The sequence below is a fragment of the Argentina anserina genome, chromosome 6, assembly GCF_933775445.1.
Source record: "Argentina anserina chromosome 6, drPotAnse1.1, whole genome shotgun sequence".
Classification (NCBI taxonomy): domain Eukaryota; kingdom Viridiplantae; phylum Streptophyta; class Magnoliopsida; order Rosales; family Rosaceae; genus Argentina; species Argentina anserina.
The window spans coordinates 26059355-26085947 of record NC_065877.1 but is presented as its reverse complement, the minus strand read 5'-3'; the positions used below and the strand labels follow the sequence as shown (position 1 = coordinate 26085947).

Here is a 26593-nt window from a genome sequence, read left to right as displayed (position 1 = left end):
AATCCATTTAGTCGACTAATCTTTGATTGATCTTGACAGCCACTAGAAAGTGGGTTGCACAAATGCTTTACTCAGTATACCGTATGGCATGATGTACAGCTTTCCTTTCTATGTCAATTTTATCAACCAAGGCCAGGGATGGTGTGTTCTGGATTTTTGACAAATACAATTTTCACTATCTAAAGTTCAAAACCAAAAATAATAATTTGTAAGTCACGGGAACACATGACATATTGACAAACACAAATAGTGGAGAAAATTAAAGGCCCATATATGAATGAATCCATTAAGAAAAATCAAAGACCAATTTTGCTACAGTACTTGATCTTTAGGATTCAGGTCATAAAGAATCTCATATAAAAGGACGACACACAATCGCAGTCAATTCTCACCGACACAGTGAATTTCACCTACACATTCGACATGCTGAGACTTCATCTCTGCCTCTCTGGTAGGTGATTTTCCATGTTTGCTTGAGGGGGTCCTAGCACCCCAATCATAAACTAGAAGAAAAACAACACAGAGGTGGTGGCCGGCCAATTAGCCATGGCCAACACCAATTCCATATCAACCACACAAATCTCTAGGCCTTTGGGGGCAAATCTAAATCAAGATGTATGTCATCATATGATTCATATTATTTCTTGTCTATTTGGAATTTCAATTTACTTCAAATACACTCACTGAAAACCTTCATTCTTAGTAGGATCAGTCTCTTTGAATTTTCAGATGTTGGTCCTGTGTGCAGCTGGTAGCTAGGTTTGTCACATTCTGCATGTGGTTTAAGGCCTTGTGGGGAGCTGTGGGACATTTGATCGAACATTTCATGTGCGTTTTATTGAGTTGCATACTAAACTCATGTCATTAGAAAAGTTTGGGATCAGTGACGCTTGATATGGAATGAGCATCTTAAATGAATTTGGTGGATAGAAACATGGTTCAACTTAGTCTCTGCTGTCTTTCTCAACATACAAAGCAGCATCACCCATTAGTGCTACATCAATACACCAGCTACTTATAACTGTAGATTAACTGTAGATCATGCTGAATTGATCTACCAAGACGTGAAGTCGATTTATTATTTTATTGAAAGCAGCTAGTATATGAGATTTATCAACGATACTTGAGGTACTACATTTGAAAGCAGTATCAGAATTTTCTATTAGTTAGTTTGAATTCCATTTTGGAGCCTTCTATAATAGTAATCATACAAGCACATAGAAATAGAAGCATGACTAGCATCTAATGGAATAACAAGCATTCCTACACATATATGCAACAATCTAATTTAGAATAATGGAGGTCAATTAACTATATGAACTACAAGTCAAGCATTTCAACAATATAATCCACACTAGTGTTCCATTTTTTCAAACAAGATATTCCATTTTATCAATATTTGAGCACCCACTTTCTCCCTATACCTCTATTCTTCTTCACCAACTGTCTTACACAGTGTCTTACTTGGACCAGTAAAGCTTTAGAGCTCTCTTAAGTGCACTGTGATGCTTTTTCGCTTGATCACTTGGGGTAAAGATGAGTCCACCAATGACAAAAAAGACTAGTCCACTAGAATTCTCCAAACTCCAAAGTTTCAAAATTTAAGAGCAGCTTAATCTGGTGACAGCAATTAGGTTATGCCCACCTGACCCATTTCTTGTAGTTTTGCTCCAATGTCTCTCACTGATTGCTCTGTGGGTCTGCTTCTGTAATCTAAACTCATCTTGAGGTTGCTTCCCTTAAAGGTACTCTCTTGTTTTTGCTTCATGGTGGTGTTCTGCACTTTGCTTTCTCTTCTTTTACTCTTGCATGTTGAAATTGAGCTCAGAGATTCTCTTTCAGGGAAATGGGGAGGCAATTGAGTCTGCTGCTTATGCAAATGTGCTTGATTGTGGGTGTTTTACCATCTTATGGATCTGCAGGTAATGATATTGTTTCTTTTGGTTATTTATATTTGATCAGTATAATAGGATTGATTACATATTGGTGTTCATTTTCTGGGTTCTGTGAACCGTGTTTAACATTTTTTTTTTGATCATCTAACATTGATCTCTGTTATGGCACATAAATGGTTTAACTGTATCAATTGGATCAGGGTAATGATCTAAGGAGTGTCCTAATTGACACTTTTACTTCCATCACTGTATTGTTAGGCGTGGAAGTTCATGGTTAAATCTGAAATCTTAGTTCATCCAATTGGACATTTCCTGTGAATTCTAATTTGAAAAAAAAAGGCCAAATTATGAATTACTTGAGATATCATTTTGTGGTTGTCTAGAGTCAATGAGTGCAACATCGAATGGTCAATAAATTCAAAACTAGCTAGGGGTTATGCTTACTTGCTTTCAAATTCAGTTATCAGGGCAGCAACTCTTACTAATCTAACATACATCAGTTATTGTAATACAAGAATGTTTCCTGCACCACCAATTTCTGGCTTTTGTCTTTTCAACGAAATTTCTTCATTCTGTTATAGGTTGAAGATTCAAGAACAATAATTGTGATCTACAACTGAATTTCATGTGAAATGCATATATAGTTGCAGCGATGGTTCTTAAATGCTTATACTTTAAAGCAGCACAATCCCTTTCATATTTTCCCTGGTTGCTTTGAATTTAAGGAACACTGTAAAGGTTATCAATTTCTATAAAAGAACTATGAGTAAAAGATAAGAACGTGTTCCGGTGTTAACCCATGTTATAATACATGTTTAGTAGGATGAAGTTTACCTTGTTTGGTGTTGACTAACAACAACGTCAATGTACATTTCTTGTTTTGTTGTATTGAACTGGAGTTGAACTTTGACACACACACTGTTCTGTTCAGATAATTGTTGCAGTCAAAGTAAACTAAAGAAGCCATCGTACTGTTTAGGCTGATGTTTTCACTTCGATTACCAGAATATGAGCATGATGAGATACATGGCAGTTTTGCTCATCCTCTCACCTGGTTGTGATTCTGACTAACTAATTGTTGGGATGATATATCGTTGCAGACCATGCTGTCTCTCCTAATCCCCCCCTCAGCTTTGACAGGAAAGAACACAGAAATTTGGTAGCTCCGCCTCCCAGAAAAGTCTCCCACCACCTACAGCCAGCAGGAGAAGTTCCAGCTAAAGGTAACTGATTGAGAATCTATAGCTTTTTATTTGCCAACTTTGAAATAGAAAATGAAACATTGTGCTTACAGTTATTTGTGACATCTTTTCTCCTTATAGCCACCCGTCCCTATGATTTTGTAAGGCCTTCAAGTATTGCACTTCCACCTTCTATACCATCTTCTGGAGATCCTGCAAAGAAATGGGTGCATGCTCCTAAACATTCTCCCTCAACCTCACGTCACAAAAATCATCATGCAAGTAAAACGTTTCGCAGCTTTGCTCCAGGACCAACTTACTCGATTCATTCCCACACTAATAGTCAACAAGGTTGAAATCGATTATAGTGTTGTGTATATATAGACATTTATATAGCTGAGGATGACTACACACACAAAGTTAGTCTGTTACATATTCTTGAAATATTTAGAGCAATCAGATTTACTATTTATTTTATGACATGTTTAGGCCCTTCAATCTCCCCATTTCAATCTCCTTCGTCGTCTTCAGAGAGCTGGACTGCACCTGCACCTGCACCAACTACTTTTGAAGACCACTATAATTGTATGGCGAAGGCTCACTTCAGATATGGGACTGTTGGGTGGATTTAATAGATTCTTTACTTCATTTAACCAAGTTGTCTGATAGAATTTTCATTTTCCCATATTTTGTAGTGCCCATTTTTCCACCTGCAGTTTCTCCCATAGATTCTTCCTTAAAGAGGACAAAATCTCCACCCCCATCACCAATTTTGGCCTTACCACCTCCACCTCCCAATGAAGGTACATATATACTCTACTGTGGTCTTGCATTTGAAGCAAAATACTCTTTGACATGTTTAAATTGCAAAAGGTATTGACTCTTTGGTATTAACTGTAGATTGTTCGTCAATCATATGCACAGAACCGTTAACATATACACCTCCAGGCTCAACATGTGGTTGTGTGCAACCAATTGAAGTTAAACTCCAATTAGATGTTGCAATATACACATTCTTCCCTTCAGTTTCAAAGCTGGCTGAGGAAATTGCAGATAGTGTTGCACTAAACCATAGCCAAGTTCGCATAATGGGAGCAGATGCATCTAGTCAGCAGCTGGAGAAAACTGCCGTCCTCGTGAACTTGGTACCTACAAGACTAATATTTGATGGCACTACGGCATTTCAAATCTATGAGAAATTCTGGCGTAGACAGGTTTCTATAAATGCTTCTCTCTTTGGTGATTATGAAGTATTGAATGTTCACTATCCAGGTATATTTTGATTCCTGACTCCACGAATACTATGTTAAGATTTGAAAGGGTTACAACAAAGTTTGACATGGAATTATGTTATATTTGACTATAGCTTGCTTATATTTGATGTACAATAATATTTTCATCACTAAAGAGCTTACTCCTGCAATAGTGAAATTATTAAATTCTTTTGTCTCTACAGGTCTTCCACCTTCTCCCCCTTCAGCACCTTCAGTCATTTCTAGTATAGATGACGGGCCATACACAGGCCAAGACAACAATGGAAGGATAATAAAACCTATAGGAGTTGATGTGCCGAGAAAAAGAAATAATGGAATCAAAGGAAGTTTGATTGCTGTGATCGTTCTATCATCTTTCACTGCCGTTCTTTTATGTGTGGGGTTTGCCTGGCTTTTGTTGCTGAAATGTCGATCTCACTCCCATGAGCCGCAACATATTCCACAAGCTTCGACATCATCACCTACAAAACTCACAGGTACTTTTAATACGTCCGGATTCTCCGAAGCCTCAAGGACTTTACATAAGCTTACAATGTTGTTTTCATTTTCAGCATGCAAATATGCACTAGAATAATTTGTTTAATGAAACTTCTTCAAGATGGGCTGTGATTGTATTCTTGTTTATTTTGGTTTATCCATTCTTGGACAATAACATCATACACTCAACAGGGCCTCCCAGGTCAGTCATGTTTGGTAGTACACATGGTTCCGGATCATTGTCTTTTAGTTCTGGTGCACTAACCTATACTGGATCTGCGAAGACCTTTACTCTGCATGACATGGAGAGAGCCACAAATAATTTTGATGCTTCAAGAATACTTGGAGAAGGTGGCTTTGGGCTTGTTTACAGTGCTTCTTTAGATGATGGACGAGAGGTGGCTGTGAAGGTTCTGAAGAGAGATGATCATCATGGTGGCCGTGAATTCTTAGCAGAAGTTGAGATGCTTGGCCGTCTTCACCACAGAAATCTGGTCAAATTAATTGGTATCTGCACAGAGGGCCATACCCGTTGCCTCGTATATGAACTTGTTCCAAATGGAAGTGTTGAATCCCATCTGCATGGTAACTACATGCTGAACATATCTCTATGCCCTATATTTTTAACACTTGATTTTTGTTGAAATGCTAGATATCCGGGTGCTTATAAAGTGGAACTTTAATCCTCAAGTATGAATGACTCTTCTTGTGTTCTCTCAGGTGTTGACAAGGAAACTGATCCACTTGATTGGGATGCCAGAATAAAGATTGCCCTTGGTTCAGCTAGGGGCCTAGCTTATCTCCACGAAGACTCAAATCCTCGAGTTATACATTGTGACTTCAAGGCCAGCAACATTTTACTGGAATATGATTTTACACCCAAGGTTTCGGATTTTGGACTGGCTAGAGCGGCTCTGGAGGAGGGAAAACGACAGATTTCAACACATGTTATGGGAACTTTTGGGTAAAAACTTCTTAATTACATCATAAATATCTATCATTTCTTATTTTATTGTAAATTTGCGTAAATGACATATAGTTATTCCCAACAAATATGCATTTGCCAGACAATTTACTCTTAGGATCTTATTCTTGTTGCAGTTACTTGGCTCCAGAGTATGCAATGACAGGCCATCTTCTAGTTAAAAGTGATGTTTACAGCTATGGTGTAGTCCTACTTGAACTCCTGACAGGAAGAAAGCCAGTGGATCTGTCACAACCTTCAGGTCAAGAGAACCTTGTTGGTTGGGCTCGTCCTCTCCTCACAAGCCAAGAGGGTCTAGAATCAATAATAGACCCTGCACTGAAATCTGAGATGATCACATGGGACAGTGTAACCAAGGTAGCCGCAATTGCTTCAATGTGTATACAACCAGAAGTATCTCACCGACCATTCATGGGCGAGGTAGTTCAGGCCTTAAAGCTCGTTTGCAGTGAATTCAATGAAACAAAAGAGCTTGGGGTTTCAACGAGTTGTGGCCAAGACGATGAAGATGGTATCTGCATTCATACATATAGTGGTAATCTTGGAGTGTCAGAATCACAGCTTCAGATGGCTGAATATGGAGCTAGCCATGACACTAAAATACCCTCGACGTCAGACTTGTTGAGTGCAAGTGTGGGATTTAAGGCTGAGGGGCAGGAAATAGGATCTTTCAGGAGGTACTCTAGTTCAGGGCCTTTGAGAACTGGTAAACGAAGGCAGTTTTGGCAAAGACTAAGGAGTTTGTCTAGCGGAAGTATGAGTGAACATGGATTGTCATCGAAACTGTGGCCAAACTAAATTGCGTGCTAGTTAATTTCCCCAGTTTAAGTGCATGCAGTAATTTTTTAATGAGTTGACACTCCTATGGGTTTTTAGGTTTTATCTGAATCTTGAAACATGTACAATTTGAGCTGAATGATACTTTCTATATCAAGTACATAGATAAATCGATTAGATTCTAATCACCAAATGATGTGAAGACTTACGCGAGATCGGATATAACACGAACTCTTTCATCAAGAGTATTTCAGTATTTCTCAACTTAGCCCCCATCATACACAATCAACCACAAGGGAACACTAGTATGCCTTCTTAGGCCCTATAGCTAAGTAGCAACTTTTGGAAATGTTGACCATGCCATACTCTCTTCGTCCCAGCAAGTCAGGGTTGTTAACTGATGGTTAAAAGGGTTACGCAGCCGATCAGTTAGTTAAGCAACATGAGAGGTGTTTAGCTTGTAATTTGTAGAAAACGTGGTTATAGAAGGCACTCAAGGCAGTGACTGGGACTTTAAAGTTTAAACAGAGACTTTACCATGTATGCACAGTTATACCTTCAAAGAGTCAAGAAAGTATTAATATTGAATAGATAGATTTCTATTTTTTTAGAACAAAAAATTGGATCATTAAAGATTTGGAGAATTTGGCCAATTGTTATGAAAATCGCCAAGCCGGCTAGGCAGGCACATAGGCGGCCAAAATGGTCGCAAGACATCCACTTACGCGGACGCCTACGCATGCAAAAATGTTGCAAGGCAAATCGCCTAAGCGGATGTTAGGCAGCTTGTATGTTGCGGAGTGGGACTTTCTATTTCTTCTGCATCTATCTCTAATTAATTATAGATGTCCGAATTTCCAATATTTACTATCCAAAACACCTAATACTCTACTTGGACTGGATCAACTAAGCAGACTTAGTAATATTTTACGTTTTCATGGTTATTATTATGAAGGACAATACATAAAACAGATTCAACAGAGAATGGACATGGAACCTGGCCATGGCCACCTGTGTAGTTTTGGCAATGAAACCTGACCTTTCTTCAAGGCCAATTTTAATAGAAGAAAAAGAAGAGGATCACCCCTCGTAAAACTTTCAAGTGTAGACATGTGAGGGGATCAGGTATGAGAACTGAACAATAGAAATTACACTTGTTACAGTGGAAAATTTGACTTGGGCATTATTGGCATAACATAGGCATATTAGATTCCATGTTTCACAATTGAAGTTTAAGTACGTTTTGTCAATTAATAATCAAGAAATTTAATTCAAAACTTCAAAATAGCTGATAAACTTGTAAATCTCGAGTGTAGTTGGACTAATTTTCGAATAAGAAAACCACTCGGAACAAGTTGATGTTCAATCCTCAGTATCATTGCCTAACAAGCTGAAGGTGGTTTCATCCGGACAACAGTAGTTGGAATCATGAACTAGGAGATGTAACAAGATAGAAACACGGCAAGCCAATTTCTACATGCGCATTATAGCGTGGTAAGAATCAAACCAACATACACATTACATCACACTTGCAAAAGCATCACACTCTTAACTTCCTACAAATTAACTAGGTCTTACTTCCTTTTATTATATGCCAGCAGCGGTTCCCAGTCTGTCTCTCAGGATCTTCAGTCCCATGTACCTGCATGCCAAAACAACACATATTAGCACCAAAACAGAGTTTGAGTTGTTTTCTTGATATGTTGTACATATGTGTGATGATATGTACCTCCCCATCATCATGACAGTACCCTGAGGATTGGTTCCGGGGGATTCAGAAAATGTCGAGCCATCTACAACCCTGACCCTGTCAACACCAAGAACTTTGTGGTCAGGGCTAACCACAGTGCCCACATGACACCCACCGTGGTAATGCCAAATAGTGATGACAGTGTCTTTGCAGAACTGCTCCAATGACTTTGTGTCATTAACGTTCTTAGGTATGAGGTTAACATTAGCCTTCACACTGATCTGAAGTATCTTTTCCACAGTTTGCTTGTCAACTCTTGTGTATTTTGTGAAATGCTCTGATTGTGCAACCTTTGTGGCTATTCGAATCCCATCAACACAGCGCTTAAGATCATAGGGGTGGCTGAAGTAGTTGAAAGTGACGGAGGGGTTGTCGTCAACATTGGTGTTGATCAGGAAAAGGTCTCCTTTGGAAATTGGGTTTGAAATTTTTTCTAGAATAAAGCCTCCTTTGAATACTTCATGGGGCAAGTTTTTCTTGTGCTTCATGAAAGCTTGAATGGCTTCTGGGGTTCTTTGCTTTGGAGGAATAGTAGATAGCTGTCCAATCTGCAAGTAACAACTCAAAAGGATTGGAGGATTATAAATAAAATACCATGACCATGTTCGTAACATTCTCAAAGTACAAGATATCAGATAACAGAATCTCAAACTTATATTAATAAGAATTACCATTTATATTACTCACCTCAGCAGACATGATTCCATGGTTGCATTCGATGCTATCATTGGACTGACTAAATCCACTGCTAGCTTCAATGTACACACCCATTTTGGTGATCCCTACAGTTTGGATTAGTGTCTGCTTTTCAGCTCTACAGCTAGGGACAAAGATTGCATTCATCGGATTATCAGCCATGCCTTTTCCAACAAATTCGTTATTGAGCACAACTGGAATGTTCAACTTCTTTAGGTCCGCTTTTGGTCCAATACCGCTTAGCAACAACATTTGAGGGCTTCCAAGTGCTCCACTAGACAATAGTACTTCACTTTGCGGCTTATCAGCAAGAAATGCTTGATGATTGTTCCCATTTTCATCTTTAAACGTAACCCCCACTGCCTTTGGCCTCTTCCCTTTATAAACAAGGAAGTACTTATTTAATTACTATATATGCAAATTTAAATTAGACAATATATGCAAATTTGAAACTTTTAGAAACGCACAAAGACATTTTGGTACAGTTACAAAGGCTTTTTGGTTGTTAAGCCAAAGTTCCTTCTAAGGCTGACAGGGTTCTTAGTTTTGACCAAATTGCTTTGTTTCAATAGCCTAATTGATCAGTACTAAATCCAGCTAAAACACAACTGATATACTGTAACCAAGAAGCCTTTTTTTGGGTTGCCAAATCCAAAATTTTAATTAAGGATGAATTAAGGATGATTGCTGATTTGCTGTAAGCAATTTCATGTGCTCTAAACGGTGTGATAGAAAATAATGGATTTCCATATGTTAGTAACACTGTAACAGTACGTATAACTGATTCTCTTCAAAAAAAAAAACACAGTTACCTGATGTGTCAAAAACAATCTTTTGAACTGTAGCGTAAATTAAGACTTTGAGCTTCTGAGGATTCCCAGAAGATAGTAATTCAGCAGAAGAGTGACGACGACCAAACTTATCGTAAATGGTTCCACCAAATTTGGTCCCATAAAGGTGGTCATAAGTGAATCCATTAAAAGGCGAAACCCCAGCATCCAAAAGACTATCCTTGAATGCGAACTGATATGGTTCAGGCTGAGGCTCATGAACAATTTGCTTCTCAATCCAGGGATATGACTCGTTTACTAGCTTGGCATCCCATCCCACATTTTTTATAAATCTGCACACGCCACAGAAAATAACTTCATCACTGAACAAAATTCTAATTTATTTTCTTCAACCCAACAACATATTGAAAAAAAAAAACACCAATGAAGAAGATAGTAGACTGCTTGATCTATGTGCCATATCATAGATTAGGGAGTCTCATATACAGAAACATTGGTTAGGCGGGATTTGGACTAAGAAAGCAAGATCACAAAGTGACTTCCCTAAATGTTAGACACTTAGATTAAGACTTGTTTAGTTTATTAAATATAGTCCCTACATGGCTACATCACCTCTATTCGAAGAATAGAAATTAAAAGTAGAACGTAGACGACAATTACTAAATCAACATGCATTGTAAATTTCCACATCGACAAGGAAAAACAATACAAAAAGAAGAAATTATGAACGCCTTAATATAGACTACATAGACATGCAATTTCCCATGAATCAAATCATCACATGGCCACCAACTCATCAGTCATCACCATCAACACAAAACTAGATTTTAAAACTTTAATGACATAATTTTCAGCTACCAATATACCTGTCTGGGTTTGTATTCAATGACACTACTTTGCTTAAACTTTAAGTGACCTTTTTCTCTCTAAATATAGACGATCAACAAAACATCAAGATGATTAATGTAATTGGACACAAGTGATTACCCGATTAGTATCTAAACTATGAACTCTTCGCAATACAATTTTTTTTTTGGGGGCGGGGCGGGGCGGGGCTGGTAGCCTGGTAGGAGGGGTAGCAATAATATTTACATGACTCATCTCATCTGCTCTGTAAGGCATGCCTACCAATTTAAAAAATACATTAATGTGGGTTAAAACTATATTTGGAAATCAAGCACGAGCCACTTAATAAACCTCATCTCACTTTCTCCCTGAGTTGATGTAAATTTTGAAGCTCAACACTAAACGGCAGAATGCAACTTCAGTCTGTATTCCATACCGATAAACATCATTAAAAGCTCACGAATTCTTGGATTGTTTGTCCTGTCTCAGTCTACTTAACTGTTAAACTCAGTTTTGGGAACTAAATGTAGATCCCCCCTTGCTATTTACCAGAAGATCGACTAAGTGCTTATAATTATGATTTGAGATAATTTCTTGCATTCCAAGGAAAAATGAAGATCTTGATCATACCTTGGGTCTGCTCTAGTATAGAATCCAGCATTGATAACACTGCCGCCACCCAAAACCCGAGCTCTGGAATTGATTACTCCATCAGTGGAAACAAAGGGCTGAGAAGGAGATTTAGGTGAAATATCTTGCAAGGCAATGTGGAAGTTTTGTAGGAATGAGACATTGGAGTTGGCAAAAGGCACACCCCCTCTTTCCAGCACTAATACACTGAAATTCTGGGAGAGGGTTGCAGCCAAAGGACACCCAGCTGTGCCTCCTCCCACAATTATGTAGTCATAGACATTGCCGTGGCCGCTTGATGAAGATGATGAAACAGATGGAAAAGAGCTTGCTTTTTTGATAAATGGGTATCTATATTCATTGTAAACCACACCTGCACAAAAAGAATATAGATTTAATCGATTGAGTTTGTATCACTGTAGCCGAACTTGCCAATTTCAGAATACTTGTACCGCATTTTCCAGTTGACAAATTAAACTGAGAGTGAAAAAAAGATGGGATCTTTACTTTCAGTATGAAAAGATTATCTATGGCTCTCAATTTGGCTTAGGGTGAAGAAATGTTTTCAAAGAAATTACTTTACCCATCCAAAATGTAAAGAAAAATCATTTTGATATTCAGAACACATTAGTTTTACTAAGACATGAACTAATAATCAAACCCAAAGCACATAAAACCAAAGAGCAAGAGAAAAGGCATGCAAGTGCAGCAAGAGTAGCAGAAAAAGAGAGAGAGAGCAAGAGAAAGAAGAACAACCTTGAGAAGAAGAGAGTAGGCCGGTGAGGCACAAAGCCACAAAGAGAATGAGCTTCTTGAGTACTAGTGCTCCATTAACCAAAGCCATTATAGAAGGCAGCAGACAGAGGCCTTAGAAAAGCTCTCTCACAGAAGAAGCTGCCCTGTATGTGGCTTCCACTGGTTGGCCTTGTTTTGTGTGAGTCCACATTTATATACCCAAATAATTATCACAAGTTCATGCATCAAAATAAACAAATAATAAAATTTGTTGCCTATGGGAATTCAAATTAGAGAGAAAAAAAAGGAGAGGAAAAAATAGTTAAAATACCACACAGAGAATGCTGTGTGCAGCAGGAGCCTCCATTTAAGTAGAGAACCAACTATATTTATGATCACTACGAAATACAACTGGAAATACTCAATATTAATGGTGAAATGAATGCAACGGTTGAGTTAGGAGGAGGCCGTGGCCGTTAGATTGACTTCTCTGTTATATCTCATCAGTCATCATCATCAATTCATCGTCGTCTTCTTCCATAGGTGCAAAGACAGCTCACTCTCACTAACTCGACCACCTCATTATCGCTCTCTCTTCTCTCCATATTTACTTGCAGTAGTAAAAACATCGATCATGCAGACATGATTGAAAGTTTCAGAGATAAACTTTATTGCATACTTAGCTCGAATGAATTACTCTTCTGAGTAACTGTATACCTCGAAAAAAAGAGTATTTGGAAAATTATTCAATGCATTGAGATGAGCAATCTCAATCATTAATATTTATAAATACATATTTTTAAATAAAAATATATACTTAATAAAATATGACTGTTCATTTAATTTAGTACAAATGCATTTCAATACTCTAATAAACTTCGTAATCGTTACACCATAAAATTGAAAATTCGATCAATATATAATGGTAAGAAATTTAATCACCATTCAGTACAACCTAGGTGTAGTTATTTATATATTTTTATTTCCTCAACTCTACCCCAGTCCAGCGTATGAACTTATTAATTTCTATTTTTTCTTTATTTGCGCCATTTTGCTGTGGTGAATGGGAGATGGGACCTGGTTATTATTGAGATAATTAACTTACATATTAGGATTGCATAATTGTGTGAGGGAGCCGTGTAGGACTAACCACCCAAACTGGGTAGCTCTAAATTGACAGGATGGGCAGGAGTTAAGGAAAAACCATTTCTTATATATAAAGGGTTAATAGCCCAATAATTAATTAATCTCTGTTTTAATCTTTTTTCTGGAATTGGAACACTAAAAGGCTTAAGAGTTTACTTCTCACAGACCGATGTAATAGGTATGAACCATATATGACACATAACACTAGCTGATGAGATGTGTATTTGACAGACTGAAAGGGCCAGCTGGTTGATAGAAAATGTTTAAACCATGCATTTGATGTAATTCCCGGCCTTGTTTTGTAAAATGGGAAGAGGGAAACTCTAAGTCTCCAGTATAGTAGTAGGTAGAATGGCGAAATGCAAAGCTGTCAAATTCATGATGAGGGACAAGAACTCAAGAAGGGCAAGCTGCCACACAGGGAGTATTAACTATTAACTACGCTACTTATTCATGGGTGTCTAAAGCGCGCTTGATTTCATTGCACGAACTGTCTGTTTTTGATACCAGGCCGGGTACAAGATTACAAGTCTACAAGACCATCTTAGTTTTACATGCAAGTTCTGTTCTGCAAACCCGGTACTTATTCAAACCCTAAACTCATGCGTTTTATTGGTCCGTCTTGAACTTGAAATACCAACTACGTACCTAGCTAGAGGCTGATATATGCATAGAGATTTGGGGCTACCCTTATTCCTTCAAAACCATTAATGTTGGAAAATGATAGGGTCATAATCAATATTCGTTATAACAAGAACTTTTCCAACGTTAATGGTTTCAGAAAAAATCTTAGTTAGGACTTAGGATTGCATGTCCAAAAACGGGGCAGTAGATCATTAGTATTGCCGTTCCTATTAGATTGCTCTACTCATCACTCATTATAGGGCAAGTCCCTGTGTAAGAATCTCTGATCTCTTGGTTTTAATCTAAATTTTTGATGAATTCGATCAATTTGTGCGTAACTTGTCCAGCGTCGTAGATTTTAGATATCGATTTGATTAAAACTATGCACCAATATACAAGTGATCCATTATATTCAATTATCCATTAAATACTTTTAGTTGAAGTTTATTACAGATAAAAGAAGTGTACATCCAAACGGCCGGACGTACGCGTACGCGTCCGATCCATTCATAAGTGCACTGAATACTCTCTCTCTTATGTCTTCGATAGAAGGAGAATTGGTTTATATGGTTGCTGCCACTCGACACCCAATGATCACACATATATATCCTCCATCCTTCAATGAATACATGCAAGAGATGACCATAATTATTACGTACATGTATAACCCGTTACTTTGGTTACGTACGTACATCTTTAATTTGAGTATAACGAAACTATCAACGTACGTGGATTACATTAGTTTGGATGGACGAATGGGTTTTCTCTTTTCTTCAAAGGAAAACATCCAAGGCCACTAATGTAGCGACATCTCGGATCATAGTCAATGACCTTTTACTTACAAAAACCAGAACGAGGAAAATTTCTGATAGAGCTAGGTTTACTTGTTGTAGAGGGTATATGTGTTGGACGTTTCATTTTCTTCAAGCAAAGAAAAAGGTAGTGAGCGTATGACAATATACACGATAACATCCACAGGCCAAAAGATATATACCTGATATCGATGTATTTCCTAATCATCCGAAGATTGATTTGCATGAGATATCCACATGTTCATGACTAGATACACTATTACGAAAGTTTCGGACTTTTCGATCATTTACAAGAACGTAAGAAGGTTTCTATCTCCACTGGAAGTGAACACAGTGAAATTGGATGCTGTTTTGTGCAGTTTTGTTGTTCGGCTGGTAGAGACAAACATTCAATATATGATCTGGGAGTTGGCAGCTGGGGGTCCTATGACACTTCATCTCCACATGATCAGTAAGTATGTTAGAAAAAAAAAAGAACTCTGTGATAGCTGAAAAAAAAACCCCTGCACCTGCCCAGATCAAGCGCATTGAATCCATTTAGGGGTCATCATTTGGCCCATGAGCCAGAGCCCGTTCTACCGATAGAGCCGAAGTCCGGCCCTTCATTAGGGCGGGCTAACTCTAGTCTTTTCTGAATAAAGTAGGGCAATGGTTGAGCAAATCAAACTCGGCCTGGCCCTATTAAGCCTTTTAGAGCTAAGCCTAGCCCGGGCGTAGAAGTCCTCCCTATTTAGCATGTTTAGGCTCTAATAATAATTTATTTTTTCTATTTTTAAATATGTTTTTTTATATTTTATATACAATACACATCACCTTTTTTTGCAATTGATTTTGTAAACTTTATGTCTTATATTTCTATTTATTGTGAAAACTAACAATCATTTTTGAGTAATTTAATATAAGATATTAATATATAATCACTTAGATTTAAAAGTTATAGATGTTTCAAGTTAAATTTAAGGCAAATATGTATTTATAATATGATCGTATACTTGTAAAAAGAGGCTTGTTTTATACTTGCAATCACATAAATAAATTTTGAAAACAAAATTAAACATAATATTTTTATTTTTGTTAAATAAAAAAAGGTCATACTCGGCTCGTTTCGACCCTATTTAGCCATATTTGGAGGGTCAGCCCGACCCGCCCTCTTAGCCGTAAAGGAATGGGCATTTAGGGCAAGTAAGGGTTTGAAAATCAGAGACCTAGCCCGGCCATATTCTTTGTTGACTTAGTCAAACCCCGGCCCGACCCTACCCTAAACCCTAAAAATTAGGGTAGGGCTTGGCCCGGCCCGACCCATGATGAGGCCTAAATCCATTGATGAATAAACAATAGAAGATTTCTCGTTTACCAAAATCCAGTCCAAATGAATAAACATAACTACTGAAGTTATGGCCGGAGCTGAGATTTTGAGACCTAAGGCGAGTTAGCGAAATAGTGCCCTCTAAAGCGAACTCCATTTTATACTAAGTAACATACATGTATTGAACAGATAGTATATTCCAAACATCTCTCTAATAAAAACATATCTCTTATATTTAGATATGTAGTACAATGCATGCAAATTGGACACACTAGTATATACCCAGGGCATGTAGCTCTTGTAATACGCAATTGATGAGAGTATATATGTCTCCTTAGATTTTTTTTTGATAACATCTCTTTAAATATTAATTTGTTTTGATGCAAACAGCTTTAGTAGACATAATTAAAAGTTAGAATTGTATCATCACAAACTCCAAACCAAGACATCAAGGTAATTAAAAATAAATAGTCACGCTTCTGTCTAGCAAGTCACATTCCCTAGTGATATTTTGCTGTCATGGTGCCCTTAAAACCCTTGTGCTTGAGACGGTTGCCTCTTAGGCCTCCCCCTAAGTCCGGGCCTGCCCTATCCTAAACAGTTTAGGAACCATGTACGTCCATGAGAAGGCACAAAACTTTGAGATTGTATTTCTATTTTTGTTCCTTTTTTTTTTGTTCTTTCAAGTGATTTTGAAGTTGTAACTCTATGAATATTATGAAGTTCTAGGCTCGCGAGGATGATAGTTAATTGAGGACGAGTACTGCTATTGAAGGATAAGTTGTTTTACGTTGTTGATCACCTGGTCAGCTGTTGAGTATCAGGTGACGTTTAACAGTCGTCCGATCTTATCAAACAATGGCTAAACAGTCAGTTCAGATGAATATTGAGCATCACCTAGTGATCAACAGCTGACTAGATGATCAACGCTCAAGTTGTTTAACCCTAGCTAGAGGCAGGCAGGCACTTCATCTCCCCATTTCTTTATTTTCTCTAATCAATACTCATTTGACATCCGTCGTATTCCAGCGAATAACATGATCATGATCATACCACATGGAGCTTCATCAATTTGGTGATTTATGTCATTCCATTGAACCAATTGGTGCCCACTCTCTAAGCTAGAATTGTCAGAACACCAAAATATATACTTATATAGGAGGCACCTATATATTCATGTCCGGAGGTGACTCAGGTGAGGCTGCAGCAGCGGCTGCCTCAGGCGCATTTCCTTACCATTTTTTTATATATAACATATACTTTTATAGAGAGAGAATTCTTCAATCAAAAATTTCTCTTCCATAGCTAATTTTATGAGAACTATCTCTCTCTCGTTCTATCTCCAAACTAAATATAATTTCAAGAAGATTGATACATAAAAATAATTATTAAGATTTTTAAATTTAGATAAATAAATGTATAATTTAGTACTAAATTATTTATTAATTTTTATTAAAGTACTAAAGGGTACTATTTTACGATCCTGCCTCAGATCTTGAAATCTCAGACTCAGCCATATACATATTACGTATGAATCCACGGCATCATCATTTCACACATACTGATTTGATTTGAAGGAGGTAAAACTCTTCTCAACTCTCAAGTGCATGTTGAATCCTGAAGTTGGTTATGGCGTTTCTTCTCTAAATTTATTGACTGGCATTATTATTTCCTACACACTATTCTCATCTTGTCAAGATATATGTATCTAGCTAGTGTGGTCTGCCCGGTTGTCAGGACGAATAAGTCCTGGTGAAGGGTTTGGTCGTGGAGAACTGGAGATGTTAGTTGATCAATGGCTATGAATTTTATTTAAACAGGGTAACTAGCTAGGTTTTCATTACAGGGTGATTTTTGATTACCGAAAGGAAATAGCTTACCAACACTATGCAAAATTAGGGGTGGCAATGGTATAGAAAACCATTCCAATCAATTTGTATACCAACCGTACCAAATATGTTGGTATACCAAATACTTGGTACATGGTATATGGTACAGTATACCGTACCAATATTAAAAATACGGTAGGTAGGTGGTATAGATTTTCCATATACCATGGTATATCGTACCTACCAACTTATATTATATTAAATTATTTAATTAAAAATATATATATATATATATCTTTAAATTTCAATTGTAGATTTATTGAAAAATAAATCCAAACCATATATATCTACTAACCTTAATCTAATCTCTCTGAGTTTCTTACTCAAGTACACTATTTTTCTCGTCTTCAATTTCTTTATTTAATTATGAATGAATCGATTCAATCGAATTCCCAAGTACAAATGCTTAGACCTATCAGTAGCACCATCACTGCTTACAACATGTCAACATATATCGCATTTAAACCTATCATTTATTTTTTCAATTGTTTTGAGAATTCATAAGTACTTTAACAGTTTGACTATTTGGATTTTGACTTTCTATTTATGACTTTTTATTTGGTAATTTGGTTGAAGTTATATAAGACTTTGAAATTCTATTGTTATTTCACTTATTTATTTGGGTTGGGCCTTAAAATTTTTGGGCCTTAAATATGTTGGTACAAGCCCATTACCAACCGTACCAACCGAGTACCAACCGTACCACTTAATTGGTATACCAACGTTATTGGTTGGTATAAATTGTGGATTTTTCATACCAAATATATATTGGTTGGTATATGGTATTGGAAAATTAAGACTGGTATACCAACCAATCCAGCCCTATGCAAAATAGCTTCCTTTACCAAAAGTGAGGGGCTTTGCCAATTCGGAGCATGCAGTAGGAGGCTAGGGCACAAACCCTAGCATATTTGCAACCATCTATATTGACATTCGGACCACAATATGAAAAATAGACCACATCCCTAATATACAAACTTTACTATGTACATACAGATGAGCTTCTATGATCACGTAAATTATGTGTTGATAGATGGATACGATGATCTGCGCGCGATGCATACTTTTGCAAAGTTCTGACTTTCCAATCTCATCAATTTATTTTATTCATACAAACATATAAGCCATGCACACTTCTTGTGCCACCACTCTACGAGTGGACCAATTATGAAAGATCCAGGTGTGAGGCAGATGAAATCACGTATAAGAAAAGCTTGTTATATAAAATGTCGCAGACTCTGCAGATACTCGTGAGCTTCTTGTGTGAGACATCAAAGTCGATCGATCGATATAATTATAGACTCGTACATAAGCACACAAGATTTAAAATTAAATTTCAATGTCAGTGAAGGTTCTACGCGCTATGGAGTTATGCAATTTTGTATTATATCGGTTAAATTTTTTCGAAAAAAAATGAAAGTATCCAAAACTACAGAAATTCGAAACCCTCCCCATTTTCTTTTGAAGGTGTTGGTAGCTAGGGAGGTAAATTATTTGGACGATTCGTTTTAATGCATGTACTGTACGTATCCGGCCAAACAGCATATTAATTTAACCAAGTAATTAAGGCCCTAAGAGCATCATAGCAATAAGAGACGCAAATTTAAAATTTTCATCTACTCGATCGGTGTCAAAAAACAATGAGCTAGTTTTAAGGGAAATTTCATCTAAATTACCTCTTAATCTTTACACTCTACATCATATGTGGCGTCCACTCGTCCCAACACTTTAAGTTTTAATTTCATCGATCAGAAAAGCCCTGTAACTTCCAAATTCAACCAACCTTATCTAACCTTTTGCTTTTTGTCAACTATTTATCTGATGTACTTTGAAATTGTAGCCACACATAGGATAAAACTTTGCATGCCATTGAAGCCACAATTTCAATTTCATCATTGGACATGATTGATTTAGTTAAAGAGGGGTATGTACAACTAATTTGATGTATGCGTAAAGGTTAAGGAGATAGAATTCATAGAATGAAGTACAGGGATTCGAGGCGCAGTGCGGAAATAAAAGGGCCCTTAATAAAAAAAAATTAAAGTCAAACTCCTTGATTTTTGTAATGGGTATTGTTCATAATAAAAGAAGAACATCAAGAATTTAAGAGATAAAAAGATGGAAAATGAAAGAGAAGTTTTAAATACACACCCATAAACTCTTGATATACACCCATATTATTCAATAATTCAAATAACATTTTACATGTATGTTGAATGACCAAAATAATCATTCAGAAAATTTAAAAACAAATTAAATTATCAAAACTAAGAATTTATTTTTGGAAACAATTAAAATAAAAAAATTTACAGAGAAATTTAAATTAATATATATTATGATGGAAAATTAAGCGTGAGATTCAAACAATCAATTCATTCCTTACTTTTCACCAAAAAGATCATTTCTATTTTTATAGTCCCAAACAAGGTAATTCATGAAAAATAATTATGATTTTTCATCCTTCATTAAATTTCATCTTCATACATTCTTAACAAATAAATGTTCATCTTCTTCAAACAATCAATTCATCCCTCTTATATATATATATATATATATATATATATATATATATATACAGTCTCTATCCAGGGTGAAGTTTCACTCTGAAATTACAGAGTGAAATTCTAATTTTGGCACACTTTTCAGTCAACTTTTTCCCCATAAGCGATTCAATATTGAGGTATGCTATTCAAGATCATCTCTACAAAATTTCATCTAATTCGGACATCGTTAAAGTATTAAAATTAGATTAAATCAATGAATGAATTAAAATTGTTCAACGTGAACCGTTCGTGTAGATCTCAATTTTGAAAGCTCAAACCATTGTCAAATTGGATGAAACTTTGTAGATATGATCTTGAATACCATACCTAAATATTGAATCATTTATGGTGAAAAAATTTGACCGAAAAGTGTGTCAAAATTGGAACTTCACTCTGTAATTTCAGAGTGAAGCTTCACTCTGGATAGAGACTGTATATATATATATATATATATTCTTCATGTTGTTTATCATTTTTATAGTTAAAGAATTTGAAAAAAAAAACAATTGCAATCTATAATGATTCTTAAGAACAAATAAAAATCGATATGAACATCTATAAGATGTTAATATATATATATACTAATATACTAATCATTATAAAAAATAGCCTTGTATATCTAATAATGACATATTTTGTGATTTTTTAATTCAATGGTATTTTAGATTTTTTATGCGGTATATTTAGTAAAAATATTGGAATGAGAATTGAAATAAGTGGTGTATTAAGTATATGTGTGTATTAAGAGATTTAGGGTGTGTATTTAAAATCTCTTAGAATGAAAATAGTGAGATTTTTTTAGAACAATTCAATTATGAAGACCGAAAATGATGGTTTTATTTTTAAAAATATATTAAATTGAATTATTGATAAATAAGCAAAAGAAAGTAGAATTTTGTCATGGCCCGGCTGCACTCCCCAAGGGCCGACCCTGATGAAGTTATTAGCACTAGTAGTATATCACCGATATGTACGTACTATTGGTGCGAATACTTCATGTGTGGTTTCTTCTAGTTCAAAAAATGAACTTTCTATGTAGGCTGGCAGGGCCGGCTCAAACATTACGGGGACCCTGTGCGAAAGTTTAAAATGCGGCCCTAAACTCAAATCACATATCAAGTCAATTGAAAACTTAAAATTATAACATTTGCAAAGTCATATATTAATTGATTACGAAAACCATTGCAACAATCATTGGACATTCATTACAAAATCTCAGATTAAAAATTAAGCTTACAAAATAATAAGGCTTACTAAGCTCATCTCCTATGATTAGGCTTTCATTTGAATATCTTTCTCCTTGCCTTCTTAGCTGCAAAGTCATCAATCAGTTTGTTACAACTAATCTTTCCAAGCATTTCATTCTCAATTGAAATTAAAGCAAGTCCATTTAATCTTTCTTGCGACATAGTTGATCGTAAGTAAGATTTCAATAACTTCAACTTGGAAAAACTCCTCTCGGCAGAAGCAACGGTAACATGCACCGTCAACAAGATCCTATAAGCAATTTTAGCAACTGGAAAAGTATTCATTTCTTGTAAAAAAAACTTAATATATCTGCAGCAACCATCTTTCCCACAGGTAATACCTCCCTTAACAATTTCAGTTCTCTAAATAAGGCTTCCCCATCAACATCTGAACTCTCTCCATGTCGCAAAGTAATCTCAAGATGAATACAAGCATTTCTTAGATCATCATCATGCATGGAACATAAAGATTCAGAAGTGAATATAAACCCAAAAATATCTTCATATTGTTGATATTGTTCAAACCTTCTCATTAATGAGCCCTTAGCTTGATCTATAATAAACATGAAATAATGCACTCTGAAGGATGCCTCACCTGAAGATGATGGTGATGGTGATGGCTCATTGCTACTTTCATCAAAGAATCTTTTCCTCTGAATTTGACGTCTTTCTGGAAAAACAGAAGCAACCTTTAATGTATCAGCAATATCTTTAGCATCCTTAAGTGCATTTGTGAATCCAGATTCTCTAAACCGATCAAGCCAAGCAATAAGACCTTTCACATAATTTATGGCAACATCAATTTGCATATCATCATATTGGAGCACTTTGCTGACAGTATTAAAAGAATCTAATATTTCATACCATATCACCAAGCTCATCGAAAATTCAAAGTCACCTAGCTCATTAGTTGCAATCGACTTTGCACCACTTTTAATTTTTGGATCCTTGTCAATATCTGCCAGCTGAAATAGTGCTTCTCTTATATGAAGAGCATTGAATCGCAGAGGCTTAACACTGTAACGACCCCAAAATTTCAAGCTAAAAAAAACTCAAAATTTTAAAGTCGCTAAGCACCAAACAATCTTAATGAACTCGAAATCATTTAAAATGTCACAGCGGATCATTACTGAGTTCACAATACAACTCAGACAAACCAATTATTACAAACCAATTTATAATCCATACATATAATGGAAATGTAATAATCCTCACAATCTCTCACAAAACTCACGAAATAAATGCTCACAAAATTCTCACTCACAAATCCACTCTAGAAATCTCACCACAAGCAGGATAATGAACGACTTCAAGTCCCCAGAGATGTCCTTCGATTCCCACTAATCGACACCTGCAGTAGTATCCCCTACACCATCGAATTGGTGCACCGGGATTGTCAACACAAACCCGGTAAGTTTTACAGCTCGTATGAGTAAAATAAAACAAATATAACTCGCATAACATTATATATGTCAATCCACAATTAACAAATATAAATGCACTCATGAGTCAATGGACGGCCCATCTGGTTGTCCCGAAAATATAAAAATGAAAATACTCATAAGAAGTTGGGCAACCCCTCTGTTTGTCCAAATGCATTTATAATACGAGTACTAATGAGCGTTGGTACGCCTCTGTTACCCCTCATATAGTACACCGCCGACGTTGGGTAACCTCCTCGCTACCCAACGCCCGGCATAGGGCAACCTCCTCGCTACCTGATGTCCGGCAGACAAACTAGAGTTCTAACTATATCGTAACTTTCGCCCGACCAAAGGCTAGGTTCCGACATGCCACACACGTCCGAAGACATAAACAAGTACAATAATCTACTTATTATTGTACAAATTTCATCACGTACTCAATATATAATTCTCATCACCACTTGATCATAATTCACAAAACGAAATCCTAACAGTATATAATATAGCAAACTATATATATATATGTACCTATTTACCATTTATACCATATATATAAAATCCACTTTATTATATACATGTCATATTTCTTTAACACGCCCGAAGACAAAACGATTTAACAAATCACAACGTTAAAATCACATACTCAATATTTAATTCTCGTCATTCGAAATGACCAATTCCAATGAATTCATAACAGTATATAATATAGCAAACTATATATATATGTACTTATTACCATTTATACAATATATATGTAATCCACTATATTGTATACATGCCGTAATTCAATATTAAAAACTCTTGCAAAATCTTGAATCACCGCAAGGGTAGATTCGTAAATAAGTGAGATTTTACTCACCTTATCGACTCGAGCGTAATTCCTCAATTTCCGAAGATAATTCAATTCCTTGCTTTATCGATCACCTTGAAAAGATAAGAAAAGAATTTAGAAACCTTTCGTAAACCTTTAAATGCCGAAACAGTAATAATCGGTTACTGTTCAGCAATTTTCGGTTTTACGAATTTACTGGTCACCGTTACTATTCAGCGTTACTATTCAGTGTTACTATTCACGGTTACTATTCATAGTACTATTCACGTATTAATGTACAAATACATATCCAATACGTATAGTTGTACGAGTACATGCTGTTTACGTATTTCTGTACGTATAAATACTATTCAAATGTACGTACTGTCTCAGTAAATAATAATTACCGTATTACCCTTCCAAAATTATTTTTACCTTTAGTAAAAGTAATTTAAATTTACATTTACCGTACGTAAATAAAATTTACATTTACCGTACGTAAATAAAATTTACATTTACATTTACCGTACGTAAAAATAAATTACAAAATTACCCACGCGCCGGCACCCCCAACGGCGCGTATCACGCCACCGCCACCCCATTTCTCTCCTTTTCTTCCTCCTCTTCCTCCCCACGGCCTCACGCCGCCCCTAGACCCTCCCACGCCCTCACACGCGCCGCCTCCATCATCTCCAACCTCCGATCTTCACCAAAACATCACAACTCCACACAAAAATTCAACAACAACATCACAACAACAAACCTAGGCTATCCTCACCTCGATTGGAACTCGAAAACCACCGGAGGCGAGCTTAGATGCGGCGGTGAGAAAAACAGAAACTTGGAGACGTCCGAGCGGCTTCGCGATGGCGGGGCACGGGCTGGCAAGCTGGAGGGTGGCTGTGGGAGTCCTTGCGACGACGTTGGGCTGGGCAGTGCACGTCACGGCGGCTCGGAGGGAGGCAGATCGGCGAGAGAATTTTCGGAGGGTGAGAGAAGGAGAATTGGGGAGAGAGAAAGAAAAGGAGGTGGGGTGAGAGAGGGAAGAATGGGTTTCCAATTATGGGAACCATAGCTGAAAACGTTTCCTTTTATACCCCCCTCCAAAATCGGAAACTAACTTCCGTCGTTAATAACTTTTACGTACGACGTCCGATTCGAACGCGTCACATACTCACGAACTCGTATCGACGAGCTCTACAGCTTTCATGAAGGAAGTTTTTGCAAACGAGAGACGGAATAAACGTCGATATATACGTTGCGGAAACGTAACGTTTTTCTAATTAAACGTTCCGAGAACATTTCCGTTTCCGTTTCTCGTTTTTATAACGTCGCAACCAATCACATTCATTCTAATTAAAATTCGAAATTTTATAGAATTCAAATCAACTAAAATTGTTTGAAATTTTAGGGTTATTACAAACACTCTCAATATGACTTTCCCAACGTGTAGTGGATAATGGTTTGAGAGTCAGACATTTTACATTGTCTTTCAAAATTTGTCACCGTTTTGTAGAGCCTGCAAATTAAGGTATAAATACGTTGCAAGACTCCAAAAAAATCTACTGCTTTCCCACAAGAATTAGCTACATCACATAGAGTTAAGTTTAGACAATGGCAACCACATGGAGTGTAAAATGCTCTAGGATTGATATCTAGTAGCTTTTTCTGTACCCCTTGGTGTTTCCCTTTCATATTTGACCCATTGTCGTATCCTTGTCCTCTAACATTATTGATATCAAGATTCAAAGAATGTAACACAGCCTCTAGCTCCTCAAATAATCTCTGACCAGAAGTGTCATGCACATGTAGAAACTCCAAGAAGAACTCTTCAATTTGTATTAGACTCTTAGAAACATTCAAACATCTAAGAATCAAAGACATTTGTTCTTGGTGACTAATATCCGGTGTGCAATCGAGAATCACAGAGAAGTATTCAGCACATTTTATTTTTTTTATGATTTCACTTTTGATCTCAACAGCCATCATATGCAACAACTCATTCTGGATGTTGTGACCAAGATAATGGATATGAATTTTAGAACTGATTATGCGTCGACAATGCTCCTCCATCACTTCTTCACATTCTGCCATCATCTCAACTGCACCCAAAAAGTGACCATTATCCGGTTCATAAAGCCTCTCATTAGTGCCACGAAAAGCTAAGTTGTATTTGGCAAGAAATTTCACAATTGCAATTATTCTCCTTAGCACATTCCTCAAGTGTTCCTTCTCTTTCCTAATTTGGTTTTGATAAGCTTTATCAATAGTTTCATGCCTCTCCAATCTGAGACGCAAATCCCTCTAAGTATTTGCATTGAAGAGATGATCAACGCTCATTTCGTGGTCCTTAAGTCTCTTGCCAAGATGACTCCAATCATTCATCCCATCATTAGATAATTGACCTCTCATTGGCCCTCTTTTAAATAATTTGCAACAAAAGCAAAAGACTTTATCGAGCTCCTTTGAATAGACTAGCCACTCTCTGTCATGTTTCTCTCCATTTCCTAAATATCGAGTGTAAAACTTAGAGCTGAAACGTCTTTTGAACTTATCTGCAGGACCATGTTCGATTGAAAGATCTCTCTGAGGACCCTTTTCTGCCAACAGGTCTATCAATTCTTTATCCAAGCTATCCCAATTTCTTGGATCAAAAATACTTATGGGAATCACATTGTCATTCTGTTCTGCATTCTTCTGCCTCTTCATTGACTAAATTTTCATTCTTTTCACCCAAACTTTCTACATCTCTAA

The 26593-nt window shown here is 36.6% G+C and overlaps 2 protein-coding genes and 1 pseudogene across 3 annotated transcripts; 1 reads left to right on the top strand and 2 right to left on the bottom strand.

The window, feature by feature from the left end:
• Positions 1–1381: 1381 nt before the first annotated feature.
• Positions 1382–6800, top strand: LOC126797604 (receptor-like serine/threonine-protein kinase ALE2). 2 transcript variants are annotated; one of them, XM_050524263.1, is made up of 11 exons: positions 1382–1745; positions 1843–1922; positions 2996–3118; positions 3218–3427; positions 3608–3661; positions 3772–3879; positions 3977–4348; positions 4533–4826; positions 5020–5412; positions 5548–5791; positions 5929–6800. In XM_050524263.1, exons 2-11 carry the CDS (start codon positions 1847–1849, stop codon positions 6608–6610), a joined length of 2556 nt encoding a protein of 851 aa, XP_050380220.1. In that variant the 5' UTR covers positions 1382–1745; positions 1843–1846; the 3' UTR covers positions 6611–6800. The 2 variants fall into 2 exon arrangements, with proteins under 2 accessions (XP_050380220.1, XP_050380219.1); XM_050524262.1 differs by having other exon boundaries at positions 1383–1745; positions 3566–3661.
• A 1248-nt stretch (positions 6801–8048) lies between these two features.
• On the bottom strand, positions 8049–12200 carry LOC126799488 (protein HOTHEAD). The gene is made up of 6 exons (XM_050526697.1): positions 12059–12200; positions 11303–11675; positions 9848–10158; positions 9027–9412; positions 8319–8887; positions 8049–8231 (listed from the first exon to the last, which is right to left on the bottom strand). The coding sequence occupies exons 1-6, from the start codon at positions 12144–12146 to the stop codon at positions 8177–8179; spliced, it is 1782 nt and encodes a 593-aa protein (XP_050382654.1). The 5' UTR covers positions 12147–12200; the 3' UTR covers positions 8049–8176.
• Positions 12201–21885: 9685 nt separating this feature from the next.
• LOC126797165 (uncharacterized) lies at positions 21886–26548 on the bottom strand (annotated as a pseudogene).
• Positions 26549–26593: the final 45 nt, after the last annotated feature.

Bases quoted from the DNA above. Each gene is read 5' to 3' on its own strand.
- LOC126797604 (XM_050524262.1), top strand. From the start codon at position 1,847: ATGGGGAGGCAATTGAGTCTGCTGCTTATGCAAATGTGCTTGATTGTG. The intron at 3,428-3,565 runs GTTGAAATCGAT...TGACATGTTTAG, and splicing joins CCACACTAATAGTCAACAAG to GCCCTTCAATCTCCCCATTT. The intron at 3,880-3,976 runs GTACATATATAC...TATTAACTGTAG, and splicing joins ACCTCCACCTCCCAATGAAG to ATTGTTCGTCAATCATATGC.
- LOC126799488 (XM_050526697.1), bottom strand. From the start codon at position 12,146: ATGGCTTTGGTTAATGGAGCACTAGTACTCAAGAAGCTCATTCTCTTT. The intron at 9,413-9,847 runs GTAACTGTGTTT...TTGTTTATAAAG, and splicing joins GATTGTTTTTGACACATCAG to GGAAGAGGCCAAAGGCAGTG. The intron at 8,232-8,318 runs GTACATATCATC...TTTGGCATGCAG, and splicing joins ACTGTCATGATGATGGGGAG to GTACATGGGACTGAAGATCC.